The 15869-nt window shown below is 41.3% G+C and overlaps 1 protein-coding gene across 1 annotated transcript; it reads left to right on the forward strand.

The window, feature by feature from the left end:
- Window positions 1-1624: 1624 nt before the first annotated feature.
- LOC113654533 (ras-related protein Rap-2a) lies at window positions 1625-13070 on the forward strand. The gene is made up of 2 exons (XM_027164737.2): window positions 1625-2737; window positions 11701-13070. Exons 1-2 carry the CDS (start codon window positions 2424-2426, stop codon window positions 11936-11938), a joined length of 552 nt encoding a protein of 183 aa, XP_027020538.1. The 5' UTR covers window positions 1625-2423; the 3' UTR covers window positions 11939-13070.
- Window positions 13071-15869: the final 2799 nt, after the last annotated feature.

Raw genomic sequence — 15869 nt, forward strand, 5'->3', positions numbered from 1 at the left:
CTGGCATCTCTAGTCATACCATCAATTACAGTTCTTGTATGGATATAAGGACACCTGAATTGAGGATAACTACATATAAATTATACAATATAACAGTATATAACCATTATATAATATATAGAGATTATAGAATAAAAAAATATTTTAATTCATTACAGAATCTTAGTCTCCACTCTTTAGTTATGTGATAAATCCATCTATTTCTATTCTGTTCAATTATGTGTTGAGTCCATCTACTGCTTATCCTACACAGGGGTGTAGTGAGCCTGGACCCAGGGGTCTCGCGGCACAACATGGGACACCTTGGATGGGGTACCAGCCCATCTCTGGTCACAATCACACACACTCACCCACCCATTCACACACTATGTACAATATTGAGTTGTCAGTCAGCCTACAACATGTCTTTGGACTGGGTGAGGAAACCAGAGAACCTGGAGGAAACCCTTACACACACCAAGCTAAATAATAAACAGTTCCACAAGGCACAATCCAGACAAAGCAGAGAATGTTCTACATGATCAATAAACTGTTCCACAAAAGTGGATGATATCACAGGCAGGAATTTTGTGTTGAAAACCAAGTCAAAGCCACAGATTTAGCTGCCCACCAATGTATGCAAGGCGCCGTTATTGTTAGCACATTCAGTACTTTTTCAGAATGATAGCTAGCAACAGGCTTTCATATAAACCCATTTCAGTTCAGCATTTACCTAGATTTGTACAGAGGGGCCTTGAGGATACCAGAGAAAGCACTCTGAAAGAATACACTCTGAATACACTCAAAGAATACACTCTGAAAATACCTGAGGTGTTTGAGAAATTGGAATGAGATAGTCTATATGAAAGAAAGTAAATTTAATAAAATTCAATTTTGAACTGTAGGGTCTACCCTTTTTTGATTGACTGTGCATCTTGAGCCAAAGTAATAACTACCATTAATATATATTGTGATTTGTGTAGTAATACTACTAGTTGTGATACAGACTGCAAGCATGTGACCCAGCATTTGACCTGCTTGTGATCCATCATAGTTGCTGCAAAGCACACTACAGAGTTTGGATCACTAAAATCATTATACTGTGACATAATGAATTCTCTCACGAGCAGTATGTACTGTATGAACAAGCACATTCAGAGCTGTGGGGTGCCTAGCACCATCCAATCCTTTAGCGGCAACTGCAAGCTAGATGGGACTGACCTAGAACCATTTTCAGACTTTGCTGAGGCCAGAGTTTAATTAGTAGGTCAATGTCTGCTTGGTAGAATTTGCTAGATGTGCTGGTAGACAGCATCCATATAGAAGAAGTGAGGATGATCGTGCTTCAATTAAGGCTGTAGTAACAGTGAAACGAGTGTGAAAAGTGAAATAACCAGTGTACATTTAAACGTTAGCAGAAGTGAAGTAACTGTTGTACAGTGAAACTACAGTAAAACCGTGTGACGTATAATGACTACAGTGTACAGTGAAAGGACAGTGAAACGACGCGCATGCGCAGTTGCCCTTTTGAAAAGCCTGAGCGTTTCCATAGCAACAGCATCCAGCGCGCTGCTCTTTTTGGCGCGTGTCCTCGATCTTGTTGGCTATTGGACAGCATCCCCGAGTCCCGCCCCAGACAGATCAACACTAATCGGAAATCCGAGTTTGGAAATCCTCTGCGCTTCGTCCATACCGGCGTGGGTGCGGTTTGAAGCGCGTGGCCGCGCCTTTCAGGATCCCGTCGCAGCTCCATGCACGAGACGCTGATGACGTGCTTGTCCTGGCGCTGGCTACGGAAGCCGAGCGAGGGACACGGTCGGTAACGCGGCGGTGCCTGTGGGTCTCCACCCGAGAGCATGGCGGCCGCGGATGTGTCGGTGCGCAGAAGAAGCGGGGACATGAAACCACAGTTAAGGGACTGCTTTCTCTAAACTTCACACATCCTGCTTCTTTAAAGACAATCTCAAGATTCTGAGTGCAGCTTTGTTAGCTTAGCTAAAACCGCATCTAATGTTAGTTAGCTGGATGATTTAGGACGCTGAGCTCAGCTAATGAAACAGCCGGAAAACCTGCAACCGCCTGGACCAGTGTTTACCGGACAGAACCGCGGTACCGGTGTTTACCGGACAGAACCGCGGTACCGGGGTTTACCGGACAGAACCGCGGTACCAGTGTTTACCGGACAGACCCGCGGTAGCAGTGTTTTCCGGACAGACCTGCGATAATGCACCGCTTCTTCCCCGTTTCCTTGCGCGGACTCCGCGCCTTTGTGCGCCGCTTGTTTACTTCTCCTAGCTAAAAGCAAGAAGGCGCCAGGAGCAGCATGGGACCCGCTCCGTCACTGTAGCTAATACTCCTTTTATTACGCTTGTTAAATGACGAATACCGGGTGCTAGTGCACGTTTTCTGTTGTTCCCCCTCCCGTTAACGGTGTGTTAGGAGCTATGCGTGAGTACAAAGTGGTGGTGTTGGGCAGCGGCGGCGTGGGCAAGTCCGCCCTCACCGTGCAGTTCGTCACCGGCACCTTCATAGAGAAGTACGACCCGACCATCGAAGACTTCTACCGCAAGGAGATAGAAGTGGACTCGTCGCCATCGGTGCTCGAGATCCTGGACACGGCCGGCACGGAACAGTTCGCCTCCATGCGCGATCTGTACATCAAGAACGGTCAGGGCTTCATCCTGGTGTACAGCCTGGTGAACCAGCAGAGCTTCCAGGACATCAAGCCTATGAGGGACCAAATCATCCGTGTGAAAAGGTAGTGCCTGAGGAACCAAGCCTGCAGAGCACTGACGTAGTAGTGATGGGTTCTGCAGTAGTGTTTTACTGCTGGATCTCTCTGTATTTTCTGTCTCTGTCTCTCTCTGTCTGTCTGTCTCTCTCTGTCTCTCTCTCTCTCTCTCTCTCTCTCTCTCTCTCTCTCTCTCTCTCTCTCTCTTTTATACACACTTTTTTGTACTGACAGATGAGTGCTACATGACAGTACCTCTTTATCTTGCGGTGTAGGTCTACTTTTCTAATATTTACAGTAGATCCAGAAACAGCAGAAACACCAGGCAGTGAATCATTGATTTCTCTGTGATCCCACTTTAGAGTCAGGGTAGAATGACTGACACAGTAAGGCCTTCTGCTGAATTTGTTTGATACTTTGCTTTGCCTTCAGGGCTGATCAGTGTATGATTAACTATTATACCTATTCAAGATAGCAACTACACCGTGAGACAGAGAAAGCAAACAGTGTCAGATGTTTTTCATTGTGTGCTGGTCAATACCTTACCCAATTTTTGTACCACATGTGTCATGTCCTATGTGTGGTCCTACATTTTCCATCTGAGTCAGTTTCTTTGTGTATTTTTATGAACGCTATATATTTCTGCACCCTATTTGCTGTAAGCCAGCTGATACACACATTACTAAGCGCTATAGTTATGTAGCAGCTTGCACAATCTCATAATTATATATTGTATTAAACAAAGCAAAATGTCAGACTTATGTCTGTTTCAGTGCATTTTGCTGATCAACTGAGACAAGTAGGAACCTGTTGTGTGTTGTGCTTTAGTATGAAAATACTACTTCAGAGGAATGCACTATAATGTGAAGCTTTGCTTCTCAACAGCTCCATGTTACTTGATTTCCATCTCAACACTCTCTCTTATAATTCATAAAGTCACATGACTATATCATACAGCAGTGCAACCCAATAAAAGACTGAGTGACACAAAAATATAAATAGAGAACATATTCATGTCTTAAGCCAACATTTAACTTAAGATACTAAGTCTGAAGTATAGAAGAATGCATGGATGTTGTGCCTTGTGTTGTGACCGGCTTGTGTAGCTGTGCCTTGTGTTGTGACTGGCTTGTGTAGCTGTGCCTTGTGTTGTGACCGGCTTGTGTAGCTGTGCCTTGTGTTGTGACCGGCTTGTGTAGCTGTGTCTTGTGTTGTGACCGGCTTGTGTAGCTGTGCCTTGTGTTGTGACCGGCTTGTGTAGCTGTGCCTTGTGTTGTGACCGGCTTGTGTAGCTGTGCCTTGTGTTGTGACCGGCTTGTGTAGCTGTGCCTTGTGTTGTGACCGGCTTGTGTAGCTGTGCCTTGTGTTGTGACCGGCTTGTGTAGCTGTGCCCTGTGTTGTGACTGGCTTGTGTAGCTGTGCCTTGTGTTGTGACTGGCTTGTGTAGCTGTGCAAGGTTTCACACTGTGATTGTAGAGTAGGTGTTACAGGTCACTTTTTGACATAATACAACAAGGTTAAAAGTTTACATTTCTAAAAGTACCTGTGCTGGATTTCCTTACCCTATTTGTAAGAATGCCCAGAGCACTGAACTGGGACCTACAACTGCAGCTACAAATAGTACAAACTGTTGATGGGTCAGTTGCCACCGACAACCTGAATTTCATAGCACCAGTAGGGAGAAGCATTTTTTAAAGGAATCTCCATTAAAAGGATTTGACAACATTCCCAATTTCTCAGACTGGCTGTCTCCTGTCACACAAACCCAAATGCAACCCCACTGGAAAAAAGTTAAAGGTCCTCCGTTGTTGCTGCAGTTGTTAGTGTTTACTGTTAAAAATTAGGATTAGTGTGAGAAATTATGTCCTAACCCTATAACCTCCAGAGATCTCCTATAAAGGGTAGTGTTACATGATGGGACACTCTAGCAGGTTATGAATAGTTGGGGGTTTCACTGGACAACAAATCCACATCTCTTCAAGGGGGTTTATGAAACTGTACCAGGCTTGAGCATTTTTATTTTGTTGGCTTTTTTATTTGGGGAAATTCAGTGTCATGCTCTGTTTATATGTTTATTTTGACCATAGAGACTCTAAACTTTGTGCCTCTGCCTTTTACAGAGTTAACAACCTTCACAACCAGATGTACAGACTATTCATAGATGTAGTTAGACCTTATGCCTTGACTGTCTGTCATCAGCAAGAACTCTTTCATAGACTTGGCAGAGCACTGAGAGGCCAACTGTACCCTCATTTAGACTAATTGATGTGGATGAATTTGGATGGGAAGACAAGTGTTTCAAATCTCAAACGTTTGTATTAATCCTGACAGGGCTTTCACTGAATGACCTTTCCACACACTGTATGGCTATTCTTTTTTTATTCCCTTGAAACAGGCATGCAGACCATGAGTAGTGCAGTGCAAGGCACGCAATATCGATACCACTTTACTAATTAGTAATGTCCTTTCAGGATTTTGAGACTGTTTTCCCCATTATCTCACCCACTAGCTAACTAGCACAGCTTGCCAGGTTCCATCTAACTAACTATGTATCCCTAATCGTGTGACAGCTACTAACTAAGCAGGGGGAAAGTTATAGCACATACTTTTTCAGTTTGTGAACTGCTGACACATTAAAAAGTAAAGTGCTAACTGCCCTCTTCGACATTCAGTTGGCTAATGTCACTCAGACTGAGAGGGGAGAGATTAAGCCATCCCCGTCACACACTGTATGGCTGGTTGAGCTGTCTTGTGCATATAGGCATGGAAGGTGCATGACATCCTGCACTCAAAGCCAAAAATAGAGCGATTGCTTTACTTTTGTTGCATCCAGGAGTCAATTCTGAACAAGAAAGCAGAAAGGTTAACTTGTTGCCTTCCCAGGCTCAGCTATTTTCCTCCAGTTATCTGCTTTTTGTGCTTTGTTGTGGCTAGAAATTTGTCAGAATTCTCTGTGGTCAAGAAGAGGTGCACAATAAATGGCAGTTTTTATGTGTTAATGTTCCTGTCCCAAATGAAGATCACAATAAATAATAGAGAAAATATTATTAGAAACATGTCCAGAAATCCAGCTTAAATTCAGTTGTATAAATTGTTTGGGTTTTGTTTCTAGTCAAGAAACTTGCTTTGTATCAAGAAACTTGCTTTGATTCTCTTCCGACACAACACTCAAATGACGTCTTGATGTCATTCAGTGAGAAATTTAGAGAGCACAGGTTTTCTCACGCTTTAGTGTAGAGCCGTCAGTGCAAGAGACCGGTCATTGGCAGCAGTGATGCAGAGGGTGAGAAGCTCTTTTTGGATAGATGGACTAATGAGATGCTTTGGACTGATCAGAGCAAGACCCTGGGATGTCCGGTACGGTTTAGGACCAAAGGATGATCTCTGCTCTTCCTTAACCCCGGTAGATGGTGTATATCAGTAGAGTGGTCATGTATTATATATAAGCTGTGTTTATGTATGCCTGAGCCGCTGTGAGTCTGGGCAGTGGCAGCAGAAGGAGCTGCAGTGTGCTTTTGACAGACAATGCAATAAGATGGATGTACTTGTAGGATAAAAAAACTACAGATATCATATCCGATTACGTGTAATGATGTGTATTTACATGTACACACTTTTGTGTGTAATCCTATCCGTATTAATACTCATAAAGCAAAGCTCCCGAAAGATAATCTGTTGTGTTGTATTCTACGAGAACAAATGTAACTCTTTGTGTACAGCATATATACATATTTCTTAATAATCAGGAAGGCAAGGAGAAATGGGGTGAATTAGAATATTGCAGGTGGTTCTCTTGAACACGTACACATACAGTACATATACACACAGAAAATTTGCCAGTGTGCAGTTGTTCTTCTTTTGAATGCCAGTGTGCAGTTGCTCTTCTTTTGCTCTTCTTCTGTACAGAACGTGTTTGTTTTCAGTCAGTCTCCCAGTATGGATAGACTGCTGTGTGCTTTATTTTGCTGCGGTGCAGGGCATTATAAACCCATCCCAAATGCAGCTCTGCTACCCGAGGTTATCATGCTGTCCTTCATCAACCATACAGTAGCAGAGTCTCTCTTCTGCTCTAACAGGAATAATTGAAGAGGAGGATCTGCATCACTCAGTTCTATCTTTCAATTTAAGTCATTCTATTAAGACATTATTTTTGGCCAAAAAGTGACTCTGAAATAAAATGTTCATCTTCAAGTCATCATAGCCATTCAGAGACGATAACTCAAGAAAATCACAAATCGAGGCCACTTCAAAATGACATAAGGTGCCTCAATAGCTACACAAGTTACGTAAGTTCAGGCCGTGGCTGTAAATACTGTGTGAATTTGAATGAGGAAAAATACATTGTCATATAAGTTGGATTATTTGAGAAGTATTTAATCCGATGATAAGTCAAGGGGGAACAGTATGGTGGTGTTTAACCCATTTGTCTCAGACCTCCAGTTTGGGGCTCGTTTCACGCATCTGCTGTGTGTGTGGATTTGCATGTTTTCTCTGTGCTTTAGGGGTTTCCTCCAGTTACTCCGGGTTCCTCCCACAGTCTAAAGACACACATTGTAGGATGACTGGCATGTCTACAATGTACCCTGCCTTGTGCCCAGAGTCTCCCGGGATAGGTTCCAGGTTCCGTGCAGCCCAGTGGGAAGCAGTGGGATGGATAGAAGAAAGGAACGTACAAAGGAATAAACAAGTCAATAAAAACTTGTTTCCTAAATGACTTTCTGTTGGAAAACCAGTCGAAAGTAACAAATGACATTTGTGACATATTTTACCAAATCTTTTTCTTTCTTTTTTTTATTAGATGATTTGCATTTACTTAATTTTGATGAGAATGACTGTGTACTAAATGAGGTCATTCCTGCAACAAATTCCAACCTAGTCTTATCATGATTTTTCTGCAGCTAAATCTAGTATGATGTTTATTTTATTGATCATTCAATCAATCAGACAATCAATATAATACTTATTTTTGGTCAACTAATTTGATCAACGGCCTTCCGTGACCGATGATATATACTGTGACAGCTCTGGTACACTAAAATCATTCCATTTGTCTTTTTTCGGTACATTAAATAACCAAATCTCACAATAGATCATTATACTGGAACCTTTATTACACTTACTGCAGGCTGTCAGTCAGTCTGTACGTTGGCATGGCAACCCGAAATGCTCTTCTATGCAGCCGTGGTTGTTTTCATTGATGGAAAAAGTGAAATATTTCTGTCTGAAACATCAGTTACTCCGTATTAAATTCTTGTTTGTAGAACTGTTATGTAAAAGCAATATCACACTCGCAGTTGTGCTGTTGTACCTAATATCAGCACAGCTGTGATTACCTGTGGCCTCGTGCCTAAAGCTGATTCACAGTGGTGCTGATATTCATTACACCAGCACTCTCGCTTATGAGATATTGCTCAAATAGCACACTGCTCTGCTACTACAACACCATCATGTTATAAACCGTGTAGTACATCAGAAGCCACTTGGGATTCCTCCCACATGAATTGATTCGTATTGAATATTCAGGTTTTTAGGCAGAACATGGGTCATTTGAGAAGTTTAGATTCCTGATGTATAAGCGAAAGGCCGGATCAAATGACTATTAAATTGTATGAGCTTTAATATTGCTTTTGTATCAGCAACGGGGAAAAAAGTGCACTCAGAGTATCCCTAGTATAAAGATACAATGAATATGATTCATATAAATGAGAAATAAATGAACGTTGGCCCAAATAATTAGGTGAAACTGGTGTTATAGCTTTTAACTTTAATTAAAATGTCATTACAGTTTTTGGCGACTATAATTGCAGGCAGTTTTTCTCGTGTCATTTTCTCTCATTTTGTGTGTGCACATGTAGCCAAGGCGTGTGTAATCAGTAATAGGCAGTGTCTGGGCTTTTTATTGTGATGGCCACCATCTTAGCACATCACAGCAAATATACACACCACACATCCTCATGTAAGACAGCTCCTCAAAACCACTGCCATGTCCACATGCCCTCATTACACACACTGCAAAGCACAGCCATCAGTCCACCACTATAATCAGTGATTTATTTAAAGATCTGTATCGTGGGAGTGTGTGCTCTTTCTGTGTGTGTATATGTGTGCGGACAGGATTTTTTTTGTGAGGGTAAAAATAGTTCAGTGTGGTGCTAGGGCCTGATTTCCACACAGCCTCTCTCACACCCACACATCATCTCTGAGTGGCTGTCCTGTCATAAATTCAGCGCTTTAGTAACACCGTACTCTACAGAAGTGAGCTTCACATGTACAGAACATGAGAAAGTGATTGTTTTGCGCAAAGGACCTGTTGGTTTGTACCGGTTTGTCGCAGGCCCACCGTCGTGAAGTGCTTCTATTTCTGTTAGCTAGAACAACACAAGCCTCTTTTTGACACTGCACAGTCCAATTCGACATTCAGGAAGTAAATCACATAACCATAGCAACCATAACAAAAGATTATACCTTTTTTTCCTCCCATATCATTGGATATTTTCCACACTCAGACTGCTACGCCGTCCAATCCGACTGCTTGTGAGTTACTAGCCAGTTCTTACAGGAGATGGAGTTTGTTGAAATAATTAAGTAGCAATGCAACCTTACAGCTTCAGGGTCTCTGATTTGATCCTGAACTCATTTGACTGTTTGGTTGTGTGGCGTTATGTATGTTTAATCCAGCGACATGTAGGTTTTCTTCTAGGTTCTCCTTCAACCTCCGCAAAACATGCCAGCAGCTGGATTTGCATGTGTGGTACCATGTTGTTTGGTGTCCCATCTAGTCTTCCTAGCCTTCCATCCACCACAAGCCTGACCATGATACAGCATTTACTGAAAATGAACAAGCAAATGATGTAGCAGCGTTTATTGTTTTTTTCCCCCTCAAATTTATGCACAAACTTGTGCTTTGAGACTACCTCAGAGTGAGTCAGAGCTAAAATGCCTCACAATTTTTTTTTTTTTTGTCTGGCAAAAAAACAAAACATTTGATTCACATTATTGTAAAACTTTACTGCTCTGCTGTTTTATCATTAAAATGGAAATGAGATGCTCCCACAGAGACTCATCTGCTCACATCCCATATTCAAAACATTATGCTGCCTTTCTCACAGACAGGAAATGACCATGAAAAGAGAATGCAGTCCACAAAAAAACTGTAAGCACATGTTTTAGCAGTGCCAAGACTTTAGCAGCTTCATTACAGAGATCAGTTTTGAGGGAGTTGAGCTCAGTAGCAGAGTCTCTAGCTCCCAACTCCTATGCAAACATTACCAGTACAAGGCCGCACCAAGTGTGTGTATGTGTGTGTTCATTTGCAGCATAGCGCATGACTTAATGACATGAATATTTCATACAGTAAAGCCAGAGCCTAATAAGAGAAGAGAAGGCCATTCTATTGTCATGCTGTTTGTTCTGTTTGACAAGAGGCTGAAGGAGGCAGTGTGAGCCGTTAACACACTGGTGCTCTGTGCATTTCAAACGAGTACACTATTAAACCCGGAATCATTTCTCTTTTGATTACAACATCCAGCAGCATTATAGTGCTTTTGCTCATTCCTCGTTCTCTCTGCATCATTGTGGCTGAGGCAAAGGCAGGAAACATTTTTTTAATGACATACCCTACTGGCTTTGCCTTTGTATGACGTGCAGATATTTGTCCAGGCATCTGGTCGCTACTTCACATATGCAGCATTTACTTTTTTTCTTTGTTGTAGTTTGCTACGGCAGTGTGGCAGTATGTTAGTACAGCAATCACACTTTGGGACAGTGTTATTACAGACCAAAACAATCAGTCCCTGACTATCTGAATAGGTTGGCACTGGTCTGGCTCCAAGTGAGCTTTAGGGTAATTTCTGCTTAGATAGTGGTTTGACTCTGAATCAGCCCAAACCATGTATATTGTCCATCTATCCATCCATTCATCCATTGATTTTCTCTACCACTTTACCAGGGACACATGGCACATTCTGCCAACCCATCACAAGGCACAGTTGAACACACCACAGACAATTGGGATATGTCAGTCAGCATACACACACGTGTTTTTACTGAGGGAGGAAACTAAAATACCTGGAAGAGACCTCCAAAGCACAGGGAGAGCATGTAAACTCACACACACACACACACACAAGGGTGCAGGTGGGAATCCAACCCCAAGAGTCAAACGTACTGGCCACAGTGAATCAGTAAATGCTGCTAAACTGACATGTGAAGGGCAAACAGAGAAATGTGATAAGAAAATATTAAAATAAAAGCTGGATGTGATGCTTAAAATAGTTTAATCTAATTGTCTAATCATTTATGTAGCTCCTCCGCTGTGTTCTCTATGCTCAGGGGATTTGTGTGATTTCCATATGTAACGCTTTATCTATTACATTTGTCATATTTCTGAATAATGAATGAAAGAATTTTTCAAGAATTTATTTGCAGCTATACAAACCCCTTGACCATCTTGGTTTCTTTTTTGGTTTGTTCAATTATGTGAATTGTAAACAAAAAACAAAGTATTTCCCTCATTGTGACCCAGCAAGTGGATTAATAGGTGTGCTAGCTGACTAAAAGCCATTACACTCATCCTTAGATTTAATTACAACAATCTGACAACATTTATTTGGTGTTTCTACATGTCCTTGTGTTTGTGTATTCTTTTCATAGCTGACATGTTCTTATTTGTGATATAAAGCAATATAACAGGAGTGTTTTAATATTCACTGAGGTCCCCGCTCCATTTGGTGCCACAGTTACACTGTGATTGTGTGTGTGGCTGATTGGTATTTGGCAATAATGTTTTAACAAACTTCCAATCAGTGGTCGAACACCTTAAACATGCAGCCAATCCTGACATGAGGACATCTTTAATTTCTTTGCATTCATGTTGTCCATCAATTCAGAGAGCTCTTCTTGTTGCTTTGGACTCATCAGAGTTGATGTACTTGATTTTTTGTTCCAAATTCACTGACTGTAACCTTAGCATTTTTTTCCTCTTTCCACAGGTATGAGAAGGTGCCGGTGATCCTGGTGGGCAATAAGGTGGATCTGGAGAGTGAGCGGGAGGTGTCGGTGAGCGAGGGTCAGGCTCTGGCTGAGGAATGGGGCTGCCCCTTTATCGAGACCTCAGCCAAGAGCAAGACCATGGTGGATGAACTGTTTGCCGAAATCGTCCGACAGATGGACTACGCAGCGCAACCTGACAAAGACGATCCCTGCTGCTCCTCCTGCAATATACAATAACCCTCCTGCATGAGGGCTCACACAAACACACACACACATGAACACTTCACACACTGCACATACATGCACAAAACATGCAGGCACAGTCATAGACATTCACAAAATACTCATCAGTTTCAGTAGATGTTCTTTCTGCTAAATCAGTTTTCTCATAGTGGAATTCATTCTGGCGTAATGTCCGAATGAGGAGATCACTTTACCTGACTGACTCACAGAGAAGTGCACTGGCCTTACGAGTGAGTGCCCTGTTTCCAAATGGAGCTTAGTGAACACTACTCTTCAGGTTTGTTAACACTATTTAGCCATTGTTTCTTTTCCCATAAGTTCTTTTCACTGTTGATCTTTTGATTGAAGATGTGTTTCTAATCATGTAACTTAGACAGAGCTCTTATAGTTGAGGGATTGACCTCCACCACCTCAACCATTAAACATTAGTAACAGATTGATTAGTAGAAAAATATAGGATGAAACACCCACTTCAAGACTACGGGGGAAAAAAAACATTTCAAACACCTCCTTTCCCTATTTGGTCTCAATTATTGGAATTGTAGATGATTCTGGGTTTTTTGTTTGTTTTTGTTTAGTTTTTTCTTGAGAATAAGTGTGATATTGTGTACCAGTTGTGTGTTCTCATTCTGAGATATGATGACAAGAATCCAGAAAACCTCCAGAAAGCACCAGGCCTCTTTCAGTTTCTGTGCAGTTTTTATCATCCAGCATATGCTTCTGAGTTTGGGTTAAACATTCTTCACATGGTGCCATCAAACTCTAATCCAGTTCTAGCGTTTCCCAAAAAAAAGTGCACAGGGAGAAAACCAATTTCAAACAGTAATGAAAATCATTTGATGTTGATGCTGGTAGTCTAAACACAGATATGGATGTTGTCAGTTCCACTCCGCCTCCTGCTTCCTGTGGGCCTGTGGACTGTATTCATGGCCAGAAAAATTAACAGCCTGAAGCAGATTTAAAGAGTTTGAGCCAAAACGACGATCACTCTGGTCAGACCAGAGCGGCGAGGTGCTGTGTACTCATTGTTGATTTTATATTTTTTTATGTGAACATTTACTCTCTCCTTCCTGAATGAATGGTGACACTCTTTCATTTGGCACCTCAATAAAGTGTGTTCAACACATCAGTCTTGCTAATGCTCCTTTATTAAAAGTTATAACTGTAGGGAATGTAATGCAAACGTTTTTGTCATGCACATGCTGCTCTGCTTTTATTTAAATGATATATACTGTAAGTAAGATGGTTTGTTGATCTGTGAATGTGGGAGGATAATGACAGTGTGTATATATAGGAATGTCTGTATATTTCGGTTTGGACCAAATGTCCTCACAAGGGTAGGAATATCTGATCGATTTGTCCTAACCCTACCCCTTTTTACCCTACCCCTTTTTTTAATTAACCTTTGGCTACGGGAATTAAGGTTAGGTTTAGACAGAATTTTAAGCTAAGCATTTATTAGCTACATTACTGATTATGTGGGGGAATGTCTTCACAAGGATACTACATTTACAGCATTTAGCAGACGCCCTTATCTAGACCAACTTACATTTTATCTCATTTGTATACAACAGCTATTGAGGGTGGCAGCTTGGTGGACGTAGGAATCGAACTCACAACCTTCCAATTGGTATCCCAACACCTTAACCACAAGGCTAACACATCCCAACTAAACTCAAACACCAAACTGTGTGTGTTTGAATGTATGTTGTGTTGCTTAGGGGTGACTTTTACAAGAGGACTAAGTGTAAATGTACATGAGTTGTTCAAAGATGGTGAATATCCAGTATTCCAGTTTTTGAATATGTGAGAGGGTTTCCTTTATTTTTTTTATACACACACACATTCATATTTGGTGGTGGGATTCGGGTTTAAAGTCAAATATCATAGATAAGAGCAGTAGTGGCACTAACACTAATAGCTAATGGGAAAACCCTGAGAAAAGTCGAGTTCATGTCAGTTAGTCATGAACCGCTCTGGTTGTAAAATTTAAGCCCCATTTAGCATTTTTACACTAATTGTAACAGTTCCGCTGTGCCACAGATGGTAAGAGTGATGAACTGTGGAAAGAAAGATGTTGATTGAGAGGAATATTCCTATTCTTCTGTTTCGCCGGCTTTGCTTCACCCGTTTCCTCTTCTGAGACACTAGTGTTAATAGATTTGAATGTGTCGTTGTGAGCAAGAGTGTATTCTGGCATGGCTGTAAATGAGTGTGTGCTTTGAGTATAGTCCAATGCATTGTTACACACGCACAGGACATTTGCTTTTGTTTAGGTATTGTATATGTCCTTCCTTTCTATTAGGACAAAAGCAGGTGTAGGTCAAAGACCATATCTGTAAGCCACTAATGACGTTTTTCAACAGTCCTTTGACCTTTCTACAGCCATTTGGTGCTTGTTTTGTCTCTGCTAGGTTTTCAGATAGTGTGTCTGGGATTCTGGTTAGCACGGTGTTTTGAGAACAAATGGTTAATTGTTTGTATCATTGTGACCTGCAAAAGTACTAATTAGATTTTGGAATCAACACAAACCAGATTAAGGTTATGGCGAGGTCAAATATCTGAAATAGTTTATCTGTATAGTTACTATATGAAGTCTGTTTTATTGGAATTTGAGGCTTTCGGATTAGTAACAATAAGGACTAAATCTGTAGAGACCCAATGCTGTCATTATTTATTGAATATTTTTGTCTAATGTATTAAACATCTACATTCAACCGCAAAAATAGATTTTGGAAAATACAAACGCTGAGAATTAAATTTGTGCCTGAAGTCCATAATTGTCTGTTGTACAGTACAAGTAGAATTTCAAACACTGAGTCCTCTTAGTGGTGGCACACTGGGGTAGATAGCAGAGGGTAGCATTGCTGTCTCAGAACAAACCTGAGCTTAGGTTACCTGCAGTGTGGAGTTTAGCATGTTCTCCACATGTCTGTGTGGGTTTCCTCTGGCTTCTTCAGTATCCTCCCACAACAAAACAATGGCACTTATCCTTTGGTCTGAACAGGTATATTGTATTTCATGAAGTTATATTCTCACCACATGCCTGTTCTTGGAACAGGCCCCAGATCCACCATGACCCTGACTTGGAAAGAGTGTCTAGTGGATCTTTTTAGTAAACCCTTGTTTGTTGATTCTCCAAAGAATAGTGTGTATTCTAGCTGACAGATGTTAACAATGTGATTTTGGAATTAGCCAATGAAATTATCCCACACTGGTAGGACTTGTTGTCTAGCATCATGGCCAGTATGGACTTTTAACTACAGTATTGTTGTACAAGCTTACAGTATTGTTGTACAGGTTTATTTGACTACTTGTATAGACTATAAATGTAAACTATACTGACAAGACTGGAAACAATGCCTGCTGGTTTAGAGTCATTTTCTGCAAAGGATCACAAGGAATGAGGAAACAAGTCACCCTGGATACGCACCCATTCACATGATATATTCACATGAAAACCCCTGAAACGCAGGGAGAACATCTGCACACACAGGGTAGAGGAAGGGATCAAACTCCCAACAACAGAGCCACAAGGCAAACATGCTAACAACTATGACTTCAGAAGTGCGTACGTTCTAAATTAAAAAAAAAAAAGTAAATAAATCTGAAAAGTGCATTGGAGAAACAGACAAAAAAAACAAAAGCATGACTTTCTTTGGTTGGAGTTTAGGGCAAAAGGCTGTCATGGGTAACATACATACAATCTTCCTGTTCACTGGACAATGTCTATCTTTAATTTTATTATTAATACTTTGTATGAGGTAGCTTTAAGGATTCTCTTCACCGGAATTAAGGGGTCCAAACATTTCAGCATGACAATGGCCCTGTGCAAAAAGTGAGTTCCAATGACAGCATTTTGCCATGGTTGGAGTTAAAGAACTCAAATGTCCTGCACAGAGCCCTGACCCCAAATTAAACTGAA

This window comes from Tachysurus fulvidraco, chromosome 6 (assembly GCF_022655615.1).
Source record: "Tachysurus fulvidraco isolate hzauxx_2018 chromosome 6, HZAU_PFXX_2.0, whole genome shotgun sequence".
NCBI classification, from domain to species: Eukaryota; Metazoa; Chordata; class Actinopteri; order Siluriformes; family Bagridae; genus Tachysurus; species Tachysurus fulvidraco.

Excerpts from the sequence above, each read along its gene's own strand:
- LOC113654533 (XM_027164737.2), top strand. The coding sequence starts at position 2,424 with ATGCGTGAGTACAAAGTGGTGGTGTTGGGCAGCGGCGGCGTGGGCAAG. Across the intron at positions 2,738-11,700 it reads CAAATCATCCGTGTGAAAAG|GTATGAGAAGGTGCCGGTGA; the intron begins GTAGTGCCTGAG and ends CTCTTTCCACAG.